The sequence below is a fragment of the Chiloscyllium plagiosum genome, chromosome 5 (genome assembly GCF_004010195.1).
Source record: "Chiloscyllium plagiosum isolate BGI_BamShark_2017 chromosome 5, ASM401019v2, whole genome shotgun sequence".
Lineage (NCBI taxonomy): Eukaryota > Metazoa > Chordata > Chondrichthyes > Orectolobiformes > Hemiscylliidae > Chiloscyllium > Chiloscyllium plagiosum.
The window spans coordinates 107714594-107728001 of NC_057714.1; the positions used below are offsets into that span (position 1 = coordinate 107714594).

General features: G+C 40.9%; 1 protein-coding gene across 1 annotated transcript in view; it reads left to right on the forward strand.

Moving 5' to 3' along the window:
* kmt2ca (lysine (K)-specific methyltransferase 2Ca) overlaps positions 1–13408 on the forward strand; it is a 502252-nt gene that overhangs the window by 345623 nt on the left and 143221 nt on the right. The window contains exons 18-20 of the mRNA XM_043691052.1: positions 2278–2382; positions 10586–10767; positions 11796–11960. Coding sequence (XP_043546987.1) covers positions 2278–2382; positions 10586–10767; positions 11796–11960 — 452 coding nt within the window. The remainder of the gene's footprint in view (positions 1–2277; positions 2383–10585; positions 10768–11795; positions 11961–13408) is intronic.

A 13408-nucleotide genomic window follows, 5' to 3' on the forward strand; every position in this document is an offset into this window, starting at 1 on the left:
CTGCCAGAGGAAGTGGTGGAGGCTGGTACAGTTACAACATTTAAAAGACATCTGGATGAATACATGAATAAGAAGAGTTTAGAGGGATATGGGCCAAATGCTGGCATACGGTACTAGATTAATTTAAGATATCTGGTGGGTATGGGCAAGTTAGACTGTATGGTCTTTTTCCATGCTGTACATGGAAACTATGACTCAGTTGAGGCAACAGAATGTCATGTATTCAAGTTATCTACTGGTGTCAAGTTAGGTGACAGGGTAAGTACGAGGAGGAAGCAAATGACCTGCAAAATGTCATGAATTAAATGAGTGGGCAAGAGCATGACAGATTTATACTGTGAAAAAATGATGAACAAATGAACGTTGAATATTTTACATTCTCTTTGGTTTTTATGTAACATGGCCATGGTTTATATTTTTAATGGAAGCCAGATTACAAAGTGCAATCCCCAATAATTAAAAAAAAAACTTCAGTTTTACATGTGATAAAAATGGAATGCAGCTTATTCGCTAACCATAAACCTGTGTCTTCATGATAAGAACATGGAAACAAAGACTAGGATAGAACATTACAGCGCAGTACAGGCTCTTCGGCCCTCGATGTTGCACCAACCTGTGGAACTAATCTGCAGCCCAAGTGTTAGGTGAATTAGGGGTAAATATGGGTTGAGGAAAGAGTCTGGGTGGGTTACTCTTCAGAGGGTTGGTGTGGACTTGTTGGGCTGAAGGGTCTGGACTTTCGGGAATCTAATCTAATCTAATCTGATCTAATCTAACCTACACTATTCCATTTTCGTCCATATGTCTATCCAATCACTATTTAAATGCCCTTAAAGTTGGCAAGTCTACTATTGCAGGCAGGCCATTCCATGCCCCTACTGCTCTGAGTAAATAAACTACCCCTGACATCTGTCCTATATCTATCGCCCCTCAATTTAAAGCTGTCTCCTCGTGCTAGCCATCACCATCCAAGGAAAAAGGCTCTCACTGGCCACCCTATCTAACCCTCTGATTATCTTATATGTCTCAATTAAGTCACCTCTCAACCACTTCCTCTCTAATAAAAACAGCCTTAAGTCCCTCAGCCTTTCCTCATAAGACCTTCCCTCCATACCAAGCAACAATCTCCTCTGAACCCTTTCCAAAGCTTCCCCGTCCTTATAATGTGGTCACCAGAACTGTTCACAATACTCCAAGTGCAGCCGCACCAGAGTTTTGTACAGCTGCAGCATGATCTCATTGTTCCAAAACTCAAACCCTCTACTAATAAAAGCTAACACACTGTATGCCGCCTTAATAACTCGATCATCAACCTGGGTGACTGTTCATCTACACCACCAAGAATCTTGCCCAGTACTCTGCATTCCTGTTGCCCTTTCCAAAGTGAATTACCTCACACTTTTCCGCATTAAACTCCATTTCGCAACTCGGGACCCAGCTCTGCAGCTTATCTATATCCCTCTGTAACCCACAACATCCTTCGACACGATCCGCAACTCCACCAACCTTAGTGTCATCCGCAAATTTACTAACCCATCCTTCTACGCCCTCATCCAGGCCATTTCTGAAAATGACGAACAGCAGTGGCCCCAAAATAGATCCTTGCGGTACATCACTACTAACTGAACTCCAAGATAAATCTTTCCCATCAACCACCACCCCATGTCTTCTTTCAGCTAGCCAATTTCTGATCCAAACCACTAAATAACCCTCAATCCCATGCCTCCGTAATTTGTGCAATAGCCTACCGTGGGGGACCTTATCAAACGTCTTATTGAAATCCATATACACCACGTCAACTGCTTTACCCTCATCCACGTGTCCTTTAAACACTGGTTAAAAATAGTGGAAGCTCAAGTTTGACTTAACTCTGCAACACTAAAGAGTTGATTATAATCACTAATAAAACAGAGACAATGATAGGGTCTTTGCTGCAGTAATTTATTTGCAGCATTTATCAAGTTTGCAGTTGTAAAGCACCCTAAATGCAAGATAAAATTCTAAATAAATATTTGAAATATATTAAGGAAAAAGATGTTGAACTGCTGGGTGTTTAGGAGGGTAACTCTGATCAAGTCAACAGATTGTTTTTTGAGGCATTTTAAAGCTGTTGAGCAGTGGGATATGAAGGTTATCAATCACTTAACCACCATTATGATGTTTTAATCTTTTTAAATCCTCTGAATAAATTGAAAGTACAAGTTTTATTTGATTCTTTCCTCTCCGAAAGAAAAAATAGATGGGCATTGTTTGACCTGTTGATCAATTTAATTTCAGGATATGTGTGTTGTTTGTGGAAGCTTTGGGAAAGGTTCAGAAGGCCGACTACTTGTTTGCTCTCAGTGTGGCCAGTGTTATCATCCCTACTGTGTCAGTATTAAGGTAAGAGTTATTTTTGCTTCAGAAGATGGATCTTAGCTTGTAAATATGAAGCTGAAACATTGCAAAAATCTACAGCTAAAAGTGCTGAATGGATAATCCAACTTGTCGTCCTCCGGTGGCTCCCAGCATCCGAGATACTAGCCACTTCAGTTCACTATACATGATATCAAGAAATGATTAGAGATTGTACTGGATACTGCAAAAGTAATAAGCTCTGACTATGTTCTGGCAAGAGAACTGAAGATATGTGCTCCAGAACTTGCCATATAGGTACAACACTGGCGCCTATTCAACAATATGGAAAATTGCCCAGATACGCCCTGTTCACAAAAAGCAGGACAAATCCAACACCCAGCCAATTACTGTCCCATTAGCCAACTTGCGATCATCATAAAGTGATGGAAACTGTTATAAACAGTGCTTTCAAGCAGCACTACAATGGCCTTTGAGATCCTGGCCTCATTACAGCTTCCATTCGAACATGGACACAAGTGCTGAATTTCAGAGGTGAGTTGAGAGTGACAGCCTTTGACATCGAGACTATATTTGATTGAGTGTGGCATCAAGGAGCCTTAGGAAAATTGGAATCAGTGAGAGTTGATGCAAAATCCCCTGGAGTCTGGAGTTGGAGTTGTATCTGGAAATAGTTGGGTTTGTTGGAGGTCATTCATCTAGCTCCAGGAATCTCTGCAGGAGTTTTTTAGGATAGTGTCCTTGGCCCAACCATCCTCAGCTACTTAATCAAATATCTCCTTCCTTCACAAGGTCAGAATTGGGTAAGTTTATCGATAGCTGCACAGTGTTCAGCATCATTGGCAACTCCTCAGATACTGAAGCAGTCCATGTTCCAATGAAACAAGATCTGGACAATATTCAGGCTTAAGCTGAAAAGTGAAATAACATTCGTGCACACAAACGCCAAGTAATGACTATTTCCAATAAGAGATAATCTAACCACCACCACCCCTTGACATTCCATAGAGTTACCATCAATCGATTTCCCCACTACCAGTATCCTGGTGCTTATTATTGTCCAGAAACTCAACTGGTCTTGCCAGATAAATACAGTGGCTACAGGTGCAGATCAGAGGCTCAAGTCTCTGCAGTGCTGACTCCCCAAATCCTGTTCATTAACTATAAGGTGCAAATCAGCATAGAATATTCCCCATTTGTCTGATGAGTGTAGCTCCAGCAATACTTGAGAAGCTTAACACCATCTGGGATGAGGTAGCCTGGTGGTTGGCACTGCATTCACTCCCTGCAGCACCAGCATTCAGTAGCAATAATGTGTACTATCCTAAAAGGTAAACTCCAAATAAAGAACCATAGACGGCACCTTACAAACTCACGGCCATTTCCATCTAGAAGCACAAGGGCTGCAGATACATGGGAACGCCACTATGTACAAGTTCCTTTCCAAGCACCACAATCCTGACTTGGAAATATATTGCCAATCCTTCAGTGTCACTGGGTCAAATGCCTGGAATTCCCTCTTTGTGGGTCAGCCTACAGCATGTGGACTGCAGCCGTTCAAGAAGGCAGCTCGCAACCATCTTCGCAATGGCAAATAAGGCAATAATGGTAGCCCAACCAGGGGCAACCACATTCCATGAGAGAATAAGAAACCAAAATATTCCATGACCACAAGCATTTCGGCTTCAATTACTGCACTTGGACTTTGGTTGTGTTACTGAACAGACATGCAGAGGCTGGAGTGAGATTCTAGTGATGTAAGTTGAAACCTCACAGCAGTTAGAAATTCAAATTCAGTTAGTTTAATAAATCTAGAATTATAAAACTTGTATCGATAGTGATGACAAATTGTCATGAAAAACCAATCTGGGTCACTAATGTCTGTTTTGTGCATGACTCCAGACTTCTGACCAACAGTAAACGTGGCTGGCTCTTTACTCCGAAGTATCCTGCAAACCACACAGTTCCACTGAACCGTTATCCCAAAGTATAAATAGAATGCCAGCACCTCAAGAAGGTGACTCGCTTCTTAAGGACAATTGGAGCTGGGCCAGTGGTGACCAAATTCTTTGAATAAGTTAAGCAGGAAGATCTGAACTCTGAAGCAATTTCTTGCAACTTACTTTTTACCAAGGTTTTGAGTCTGTGCTCTCCAAGTAAAAGCCATTTGCTGGAGGAAATGTCTATTAAGTCTGTCAAAATCTTTTTTCCTTGAAAACCTCTTAGGTTGTATTTCAACCTTCACTTTTCCAAAGAGGTCAGTCCTAACTTTCCAGATCCTGCACTTCATGTCCAAAATGTAATCCATACATTTTGACTATATACATATTTAGAAACTTGTATCTTAATTTCCCTTATATCCTCACTGTCCATATCTGTTCTTGGTAACTGAGGTGAAGAAATAGTCCCTTCTCAAGAAGTACACTTTTTATTTATTCATTTGTGAGACTTGGGCGTCACTGGCTGGCCAGCCCATCCCAATTGTTATGAAGGAGGTGGTGGAGAGCTGCAGTCCACTTGCTGTGGGTTGACCCACAATGCTAGTAGGGAGAGAATTCCAGGATTTTGGTTCAACAACTGTGAAGGAATGGCGGTAAGTTTCCAAGTCAGGGTGGTGAGTGGCTTGGAGGGTGGTGTTCTCAAGTACCTGTTGCCCTTGTCCTTCTAGATGTAAGTGGTTGTTGGTTTGGAAGGTGCTCTCTTAGGCTCTTTGGTGAACTTTAGTTTATGATCAACATTTTGATGTTTGCTACTCGCGCTGAGACCCTGATACCTGAGTAATGTAGAGAAAATTAAACCAGATGTGTTGCCTGCAATTGGAACTAATTCTGAATCACAATCTGAGAGAAGAGGTGAAATTATTCAAAACAGCACTATCCATTAAAGGTGCCCATCCATTACATGTCCCATGTAATTATCTACCGTATTGCACATACACCAGTCTAGTGAAATAAGTCGATAAAAAGGTTCACATGCTTCTCTTAGACAGCCAATACGTGCAGTGCTGATTACAATAATTTGACTATATGCTCTTCCTTTAAGAACTTCTTATGAAAGTGTTTAAAGTTATGAAAGAGTGGAATTTTGATACAAGTTTGATACAGGAGGATTACAGGTCTAAGAAGAGAGGAAGGCAGTGAAACTTATTTTTGATTGCTCTTTTAAATTGCTGTTTTAAAGAGCCAGCAGAGAGAGAATAAGCTGAATGGTTTCCTTCAATATAAATTCTCTAGTGCTGTAGGTCACTTAAATTCCAATCCCGTCTTTAATTTCTGATATAGCAATTCAAGTGCAATCCAGCTTCCAAATAATTTTTTTTGTTTAGATGTCTGAGAATTCGTAAGCCAACCTATGTCAGTAACTGTACTACGTGCATCTTGATCAACAGCACTCATTCCAACCTGTAAGTGCCAAAATCAAGAGGCTTAAAGATTCCTGGACAAAATTTTGCTTTTCCAAAGCACCCCTGATTAGTAATCTGGGGGAATTAATCATTCAGTTAGTATCATACTTGTAAGTGCTAAAGTGTCTTCATTGGACCACAGATATCACTGTGCAGAAATGCCTTTTACAAATTACATATAAAAATTGATTTTGTGTAAAAGCTGATGGCAAGGTTTTTGGCTTAAAGAACCCCATAGTTTTACATGTACTTCACATAAAAGTTGGTGTTTTTTTCCAAAAATCAAAGGCATATTTGTTCAGCCCCAAATCTTTACAGGTCTAGCAAAAGCCTCCAATTATTAATTATTGAAAACGTTACATTTGGCAAATTTCGTCCAGTTTCAAATTGCCAGTTAAGATAGGAAGAATATAGACTGATTGTGCATTTTTGAGGAGGGATAGTAACAGGATGGAGAAAACTAATAAAACACTGTACATGGAAATTGGACCACCTTCCACAGAGAACTTTACCTAAATGGGTGACCATATCATCTTTGCCAGTGGGATCTTGCAAATATGAACCCAATGCAATTTTTGTGCACTGAAGTCTAGTTGAAGGACTGAAAGCAGTCAGCATGACATTTTTGAACAGCAGAGTCCCAGCCTTCCTTTCTTTCCATTTTAGTAGCACTAAAATCCCAGGCTCAGCCAATGTCAAGAGAGTCTATTGGAGGCTAGGGGAACCTCCTTAAAAAGAGAATAGAGAGAAAGCAAGTAGCTGGCATTGGCACTGCTTCCTCAATTACCTTGTGGTTTATTTTGAGAGCCAGGTTAGGTGTGTTGGCATATATGTCCTAGTTACAAGTCCCTCAAAGATATTGTGTAAATTTTAACCTTTTTCCTAAAAGAACTTGGAAATTCAATTTTTGTCTTTCCAGTATATTGTCAGTAAAGAGTTGAATATGAGATACACAAGAATGTGTGCCTCATAAAGACCTTATCAACTCTATCCTTAATAGTTTTGTTAGCTTTAAAGGTAATGCATAATTTTTGCAATGCAGAGTGATGATAATAGCATGGGTTCAATTTCTGCACTGGCTGAGATAACCATGACTAATTTACTCTCTCAACCCTTTCCCTTGCCTGAGGCAGGATAACCCTCAAGTAAACCATTGCAAATCGTGTCTCTCTCTTGAGACAGCAGCACTATGGCCTGGTATAGTTTGGCAACTTTACCTTTTACTGCATAATTAGCCTATTTGCTTTTACACAGACAGGAGATTCTGCAGCCGTGAGTGTGAATTTAGAATACTACGTTGCCTTCCTGGTGCCGCGGCTAAGCATGTCTCAAAATAGTTGAAGCACGTTGTCAAAGGGGAGAGTGAGAAGCCGGAACTTGTTGTCCACATAGTAGGAACATCTTAGGGAGAAGGTTAAGGCTTTGCAGAGTGAATATAGAGCTAAACAAACCCTCAAAGACAGTAATCTCTGGTTTACTTCTGGGGCCTTGTCCTAATTAGAGTAGGAGTAAAACGATAGGGCAGATAAATCAGTGACTGAAGAAATGGTGGAATGTGCAAGGATTTAGACTTGTGGATCATTGGGACAGAAAAGACAATTTCAAAGGAATGTGTTTCATCTGAACTGGAAAGGGACCAATATCCTGGCAGGGAGATTTGCTAGTTATATTAAACTAGTAGAGAAGGGGAATGGAGTTCCATAGAACATAGAAAAATACAGTGCAGTACAGGCCCTTTGGCCCTCGATGTTGCGCCGATCCTAGCCCACCTACCCTACACTAGCCCACTATCCTCCATATGCCTATCCAATGCCTGTTTAAATGCCCATAAAGAGGGGGAGCCCACCACTGCTACTGGCAGGGCATTCCATGAACTCACGACTCGCTGAGTAAAGAATCTACCCCTAACATCTGTCCTGTACCTACCACCCCTTAATTTAAAGCTATGCCCCCTTGTAATAGCTGACTTCATACGTGGAAAAAGGTTCTGATGGTCAACCCTATCTAAACCCCTAATCATCTTGTACACCTCTATCAAGTCACCCCTAAACCTTCTTTTCTGCAATGAAAACAGCCCCAAGTGCCTCAGCCTTTCCTCATACGATCTTCCTACCATACCAGGCAACATCCTGGTAAACCTCCTCTGCACCCGTTCCAGTGCCTCCACATCCTTCCTATAGTATGGCGACCAAAACTGCACACAATACTCCAGATGCAGCCGCACCAGAGTCTTATACAACTGCAACATGACCTCAGGACTCCGGAACTCAATTCCTCTACCAATAAAAGCCAGTACGCCATATGCCTTCATTACCGCACTATTTACCTGGGTGGCAACTTTCATAGATCTGTGTACATGGACACCAAGATCCCTCTGCTCATCCACACTACCAAGTGTCCGACCATTAGCCCAGTACCCCATCTTTTTGTTACTCTTACCAAAGTGAATCACCTCACACTTACCTACATTGAACTCCATTTGCCACCTTTCTGCCCTGAGTAGCACTAAAAATAGAAAGACAGTTGTGGATGGTTCTGAATCAAAGAGTAATTTAGTTAGCAAAGATAGACAACAAGATAGAGAACGAGGTAACTAAAGAATTAAACTGCATTGATTTCAGTGCAAAAGGTCTTACAGGTGAGGTTGATGAACTCTGGTCATATATGGGAACATGGGACTGGGATGTCATAGCTATTACAGAAGCTTAGCTGAGGGAAGGACAGGACTATCGGCTCAGTAGTCTGGGTTTTAGTTGCTATTGGAAGGAAAGAAAGGAAGGCATTTTTGATTAAGGAAAACACTATTGTATTTTCACTGGATAATCCTCAGAAATATCCTATATGGGTAGAAATTGGAAATAAGACAGGGGCATCACCTTGATAGGATTGTGCTACAGGAAACCTCTCCTCTTCTTCCCCCCCCCCCCCCCAGAAAGAGTCATAGAGAAATTTGGGAGCAAATATATAGAAAGTTCTTTGTAAGAATAGGGAACTTTAATTTTCCAGACACTGACTGGGACTGCCATAGTGGAAAAGGCTTGGATGGTGAGGAGTTGTGTGTTACAGAAAATGTTCTTTATCAATAAGTAAATGTACAGCTAGAGCACGAGCAACACTTGACCTTCTCTTGGAGGAAAAAAGCAGAGCAAGTGACTGAGACTAGGGCTCATAATTGTATTGCTTTTAAAATAGTTATGGTAAAGGATAACCCTTAAAAGTTAAAGTTCTTAATTGGAGTAAGACAAATTTTAATGGTATGAAACGAGAACTTTCAAAATTTGATTGGAGCAGACTTTCACAGGTCAAGGAATGGCTGACAAGTGAGAGGCTTTCAGAAGTGTTATAACAAGAGTTCAGAGGCTTTATGTTTCTGATGTTGGTGAGGCCTCTTCTGGAGTACTGTGCGCAGTTCTGCTGCCCTGCTGTAGCAAGGATGATATTAAATTGGAGAAGGTTCAGAAAAGCTTCAGGATGTTGCTCAGAATGGGGGTTTGGAAAAGGTCAATAGCAAGGGTCTTTTCCCAAGGGCGGGGGAATTCAAACCTCAGCATATTTTTAAGGTGAGAGGAGTAAGTTTGAAAAAGGACATGTGGGGCATTGAACTGCCAGAGAAGATAGTGGATGCAGGTACAGTTACAACATTTTGAAGACATTTGAATAAGTACATGAATAGGAAAGGTTTGGAGATATATGGGCAAAATGCAAGCAAGTGGAGCTGGTTTATTTTGGGAACGTGGTCAGCATGGACTAGTTGGACAGAAGGGCCTGTTTGCGTGCTATATGACTATGCAGTTAAAGCACGTTTACCATTAAAGTTGTAAAACATGTTTAATTAATGTTGAGTAATCAAATATATTGATTTTCATATCTTTGCCAAAAACAACCAATTCCCCTTTTTTTTTTCTCTTGGCTTCTTTTGTTTTTTCCCTTTTCAGAAGTTGATAAGTTGTGCTAAAGCATAATTTGACAGTCTAAAGGATCCACAGTTCAATTGCACTGATCGTATTGCTGCCTTGGTTAAGATTAACTGTTTCCATACCAACCAGGGATTTGGACTATTTAATGCCACACATGTAGCATATTAGATTAGATTAGATTACTTAGTGTGGAAACAGGCCCTTCAGCCCAACAAGTCCACACCGACCCGCTGAAGCGCAACCCACCCATACCCCTACATTTACCCCTGCCCCTAACACTACGGGCAATTTAGCATGGCCAATTCACCTAACCTGCACATTTTTGGACGATGGGAGGAAACCGGAGCACCTGGAGGAAACCCACGCAGACACTGGGAGAATGTGCAAACTCCACACAGTCAGTCGCCTGAGGAGGGAATTGAACCCGGGTCTCTGGCGCTGTGAGGCAGCAGTGCGAACCACTGTGCCGCCCATATTGAAGTACTGAAACACTGTTTTCCAAATTCAGTACATTCAGTGTGACCATATCATAGCTCTGGATTTATTCTCGACTGCATTTCTCCTATTTATTTAATTAGAACATTTTCAATGATCATTGGCAGTATTCTTCACACACAGCATTTTTCTGAACATAGCTACTATTCTGATTTTGTCAACTAGATCAACCAATTGTTAGCTTTAACTGCTAGATAGAGCAGCTGTTCTTAGCTTATTTGCTAATATATTCTGCTATAAGTTGTATAGAAATGTTCTTAAATTGCTGTTTGTAATCTGTGGATAGCTAATTTGTGAATGACTGCAAGTGCACATAGGTCAGCTCATTCTATCAGTCAAGAGATTTAAGATGTCAATTGCACATAAAATTGGTGTGGAGGATAAGCATTGAGATTTTTTTTTCCCTGCTGGACAGATCACCAAAGTGGTACTGAGTAAAGGCTGGCGATGCCTAGAGTGTACAGTGTGCGAATCCTGTGGGAAGGCCTCTGATCCAGGCCGTTTACTTCTCTGCGACGATTGTGACATCAGCTATCATACCTATTGCCTGGATCCACCTTTACAGACAGTTCCTAAAGGCGGCTGGAAATGCCGATGGTAAGTTTTATTGAGTAAGATTTGTATTTTAGTAAAAGTACAGTTGAAGCAATAACAGAAAAGGGCAATACATTGCTTATTTGAAAAATATCTTGCACATCTCTACTGAAACATTTCGAATTGGGGTATAATTGGAAATATGCTATTAAAAAAGGGAAGTTTGTTTTTGTCAGTCAGGGCAGCACCAGGAAATATTAAAGGATATGTTAAGAAAAGAGTATGATTAATATTTTAAGGATATGCTTGTATAATAACCTGATCAACAAAAATAGCAGGTTAGTTTTGGCCAGTCTCAGTTTATAAATGGTGTTGTATAGGGTGGCACAGGATCTCAGTGGTTAGCACTGCTGCTTCTCAGCAGGTTCTGTTCCAGCCTTGGGCGACTGTCTGTGTGGAGTTTGTGTATTCTCCCCGTGTTTGCGTGGCTTCCCCCAGATGCTCCAGTTTCCTCCCACATTCCAAAGATGTGTGGGTTAGATGATTGTGCAATTGAACGTGACCAAAGTGTTCCAGGGTCGTGTAGGCAAGATGGGTTACTATGGAAAATGCGGGATTACAGGGATACAGTAAGTGGCATGGGTCTGGGTGAGATGCTCTTTGGAGAGTCGGTGTGGACTTGATGGGCCAAATGGCCTGTTTCCACATTGTAGGGTTTCTACGAATTTTCTATCTGTTAACATTAATATATGTGAATCTGTATTTAATAATCAATGTTCTTTCATGATTATATGCCAGTAGAATTGGTTGCATGTTACTTATATGGCAATTGACTTGAAACTGTTTGAATATTCTCACTTAAACCATTTTTCAAATATGAAGTAACAGTCATTCTTAAGAATTGTGTCCTTTCTTTGTACTATGATTCTTTTACATACAGAATAAATTGTTGCTTTATCTGTGAGATTTAGCCTCTTTAAAGTTTATTTTTCAGTCCTTAATCATGGAAGCATTGTAAGATTCTTCAAGGTGTATCTGTTCAGGTCAAGCTACACTTTTGTGTTACAAACTGCTTTTTCTTCGTTCATTAGGTGTGTTTCTTGTGTGCAGTGTGGGGCAACCTCACCTGGTTTCAAGTGTGAATGGCAGAACAATTATACACAGTGTGCTCCTTGTGCCAGCTTGACTGTCTGCCCAGTCTGCAATAAGAATTACAGAGAGGAGGAGCTTATTATACAATGTCGCCAGTGTGACAGGTGGGCGCAGACAATGTATTCCTAACATATGGACTGTATGAGGTGGAAAACTGAATATCATAATGAGTACATAACTTAATTACACGCAGCATTAGTAAAGAATTCTATTAGAAAACTAGTATGGACTGTGTATGACAGTATCTTAGAATGAACTTAACAAGGCATTTGGGCACTACCCACTTTGTTTTGACATTTCTTAACAATCTGATATGGAATGTTTTTGTAATGGTGATAGAAATGTAGAAGAAAAATAAAAGGGAAAGTTGCAATTGCTGGAAATCTAAAAGAACACGAGAAAACTACAGCTGATCAATTGGTACGCTTTCAGAGGAAAGGGCAAGTGACAGCATTTTGGGTTTTAACATTTCAAAAAATATGCTATCTTTGTTTGTATATTGACGGACCTATCAATCCTGCAACAAGAAGGAAGCGTTTGTAAGATATAGACAGGATAGATCGAGTGAATCCTTAGAAAAGTACAAAGGCAGTAGGGGTATACTTAAGAGGGAAATTAGGAGGGCAAAAAGGGGACATGAGATAGCTCTGGCAAATAGAATTAAGGAGAATCCAAAAGGTTTTTACTAATACATTAAGGACAAAAGGGTAACTAGAGAGAGAATAGGGCTCCTCAAAGATCAGCAAGACGGCCTTTGTGTGCAGCCACAGAAAATGGGGGAGATACTAAACGAGTATTTTGCATCCGTATTTACTGTGGAAAAGGATGTAGAAGATAAAGACTGTAGGGAAAGAGATGGTGACACCTTGCAAAATGTCCAGATTACAGAGGAGGAAGTGCTGGATGTCTTGAAATGCATAAAGGTGGATAAATCCCCAGGACCTGATCAGGTGTACCCTAGAACTCTGTGGGAAGCTGGGGAAGTGATTGCTGGGCCTCTTGCTGAGATATTTGTATCATCAATAGACACAGGTGAGGTGCCGAAAGACTGGAGGTTGGCAAACGTGGTGCCACTGTTTAAGAAGAGTGGTAAGGACAAGCTAGGGAACTCTAGACTGGTGAGCCTGACGTCGGTGGTGGGCAAGTTGTTGGAAGGATTCCTGAGGGACAGGAAGTACATGTATTTGGAAAGGCAAGGATTGATTAGGGATAGTCAACATGGCTTTGTGTATGGGAAATCATGTCTCACAAACTTGATTGAGTTTTTTGAAGAAGTAACAAAGAGGATTGATGAGGGTAGAGCAGTAGATGTGATCCAGATGGACTTCAGTAAGGTGTTCAATAAGTTTCCCCATGGGAGACTGGTTAGCAAGGTTAGATCTCATGTAATACAGGGAGAACTAGCCATTTGGATACAGAACTGACTCAAAGGTAGACAGACGGTGATGGTGGAGGGTTGTTTTTCAGACTGGAGGCCTGTGACCAGTGGAGTGCCGCAAGGATTGGTGCTGGGTCCTCTACGTTTTGTCATTTACATAAATGATTTGGATGC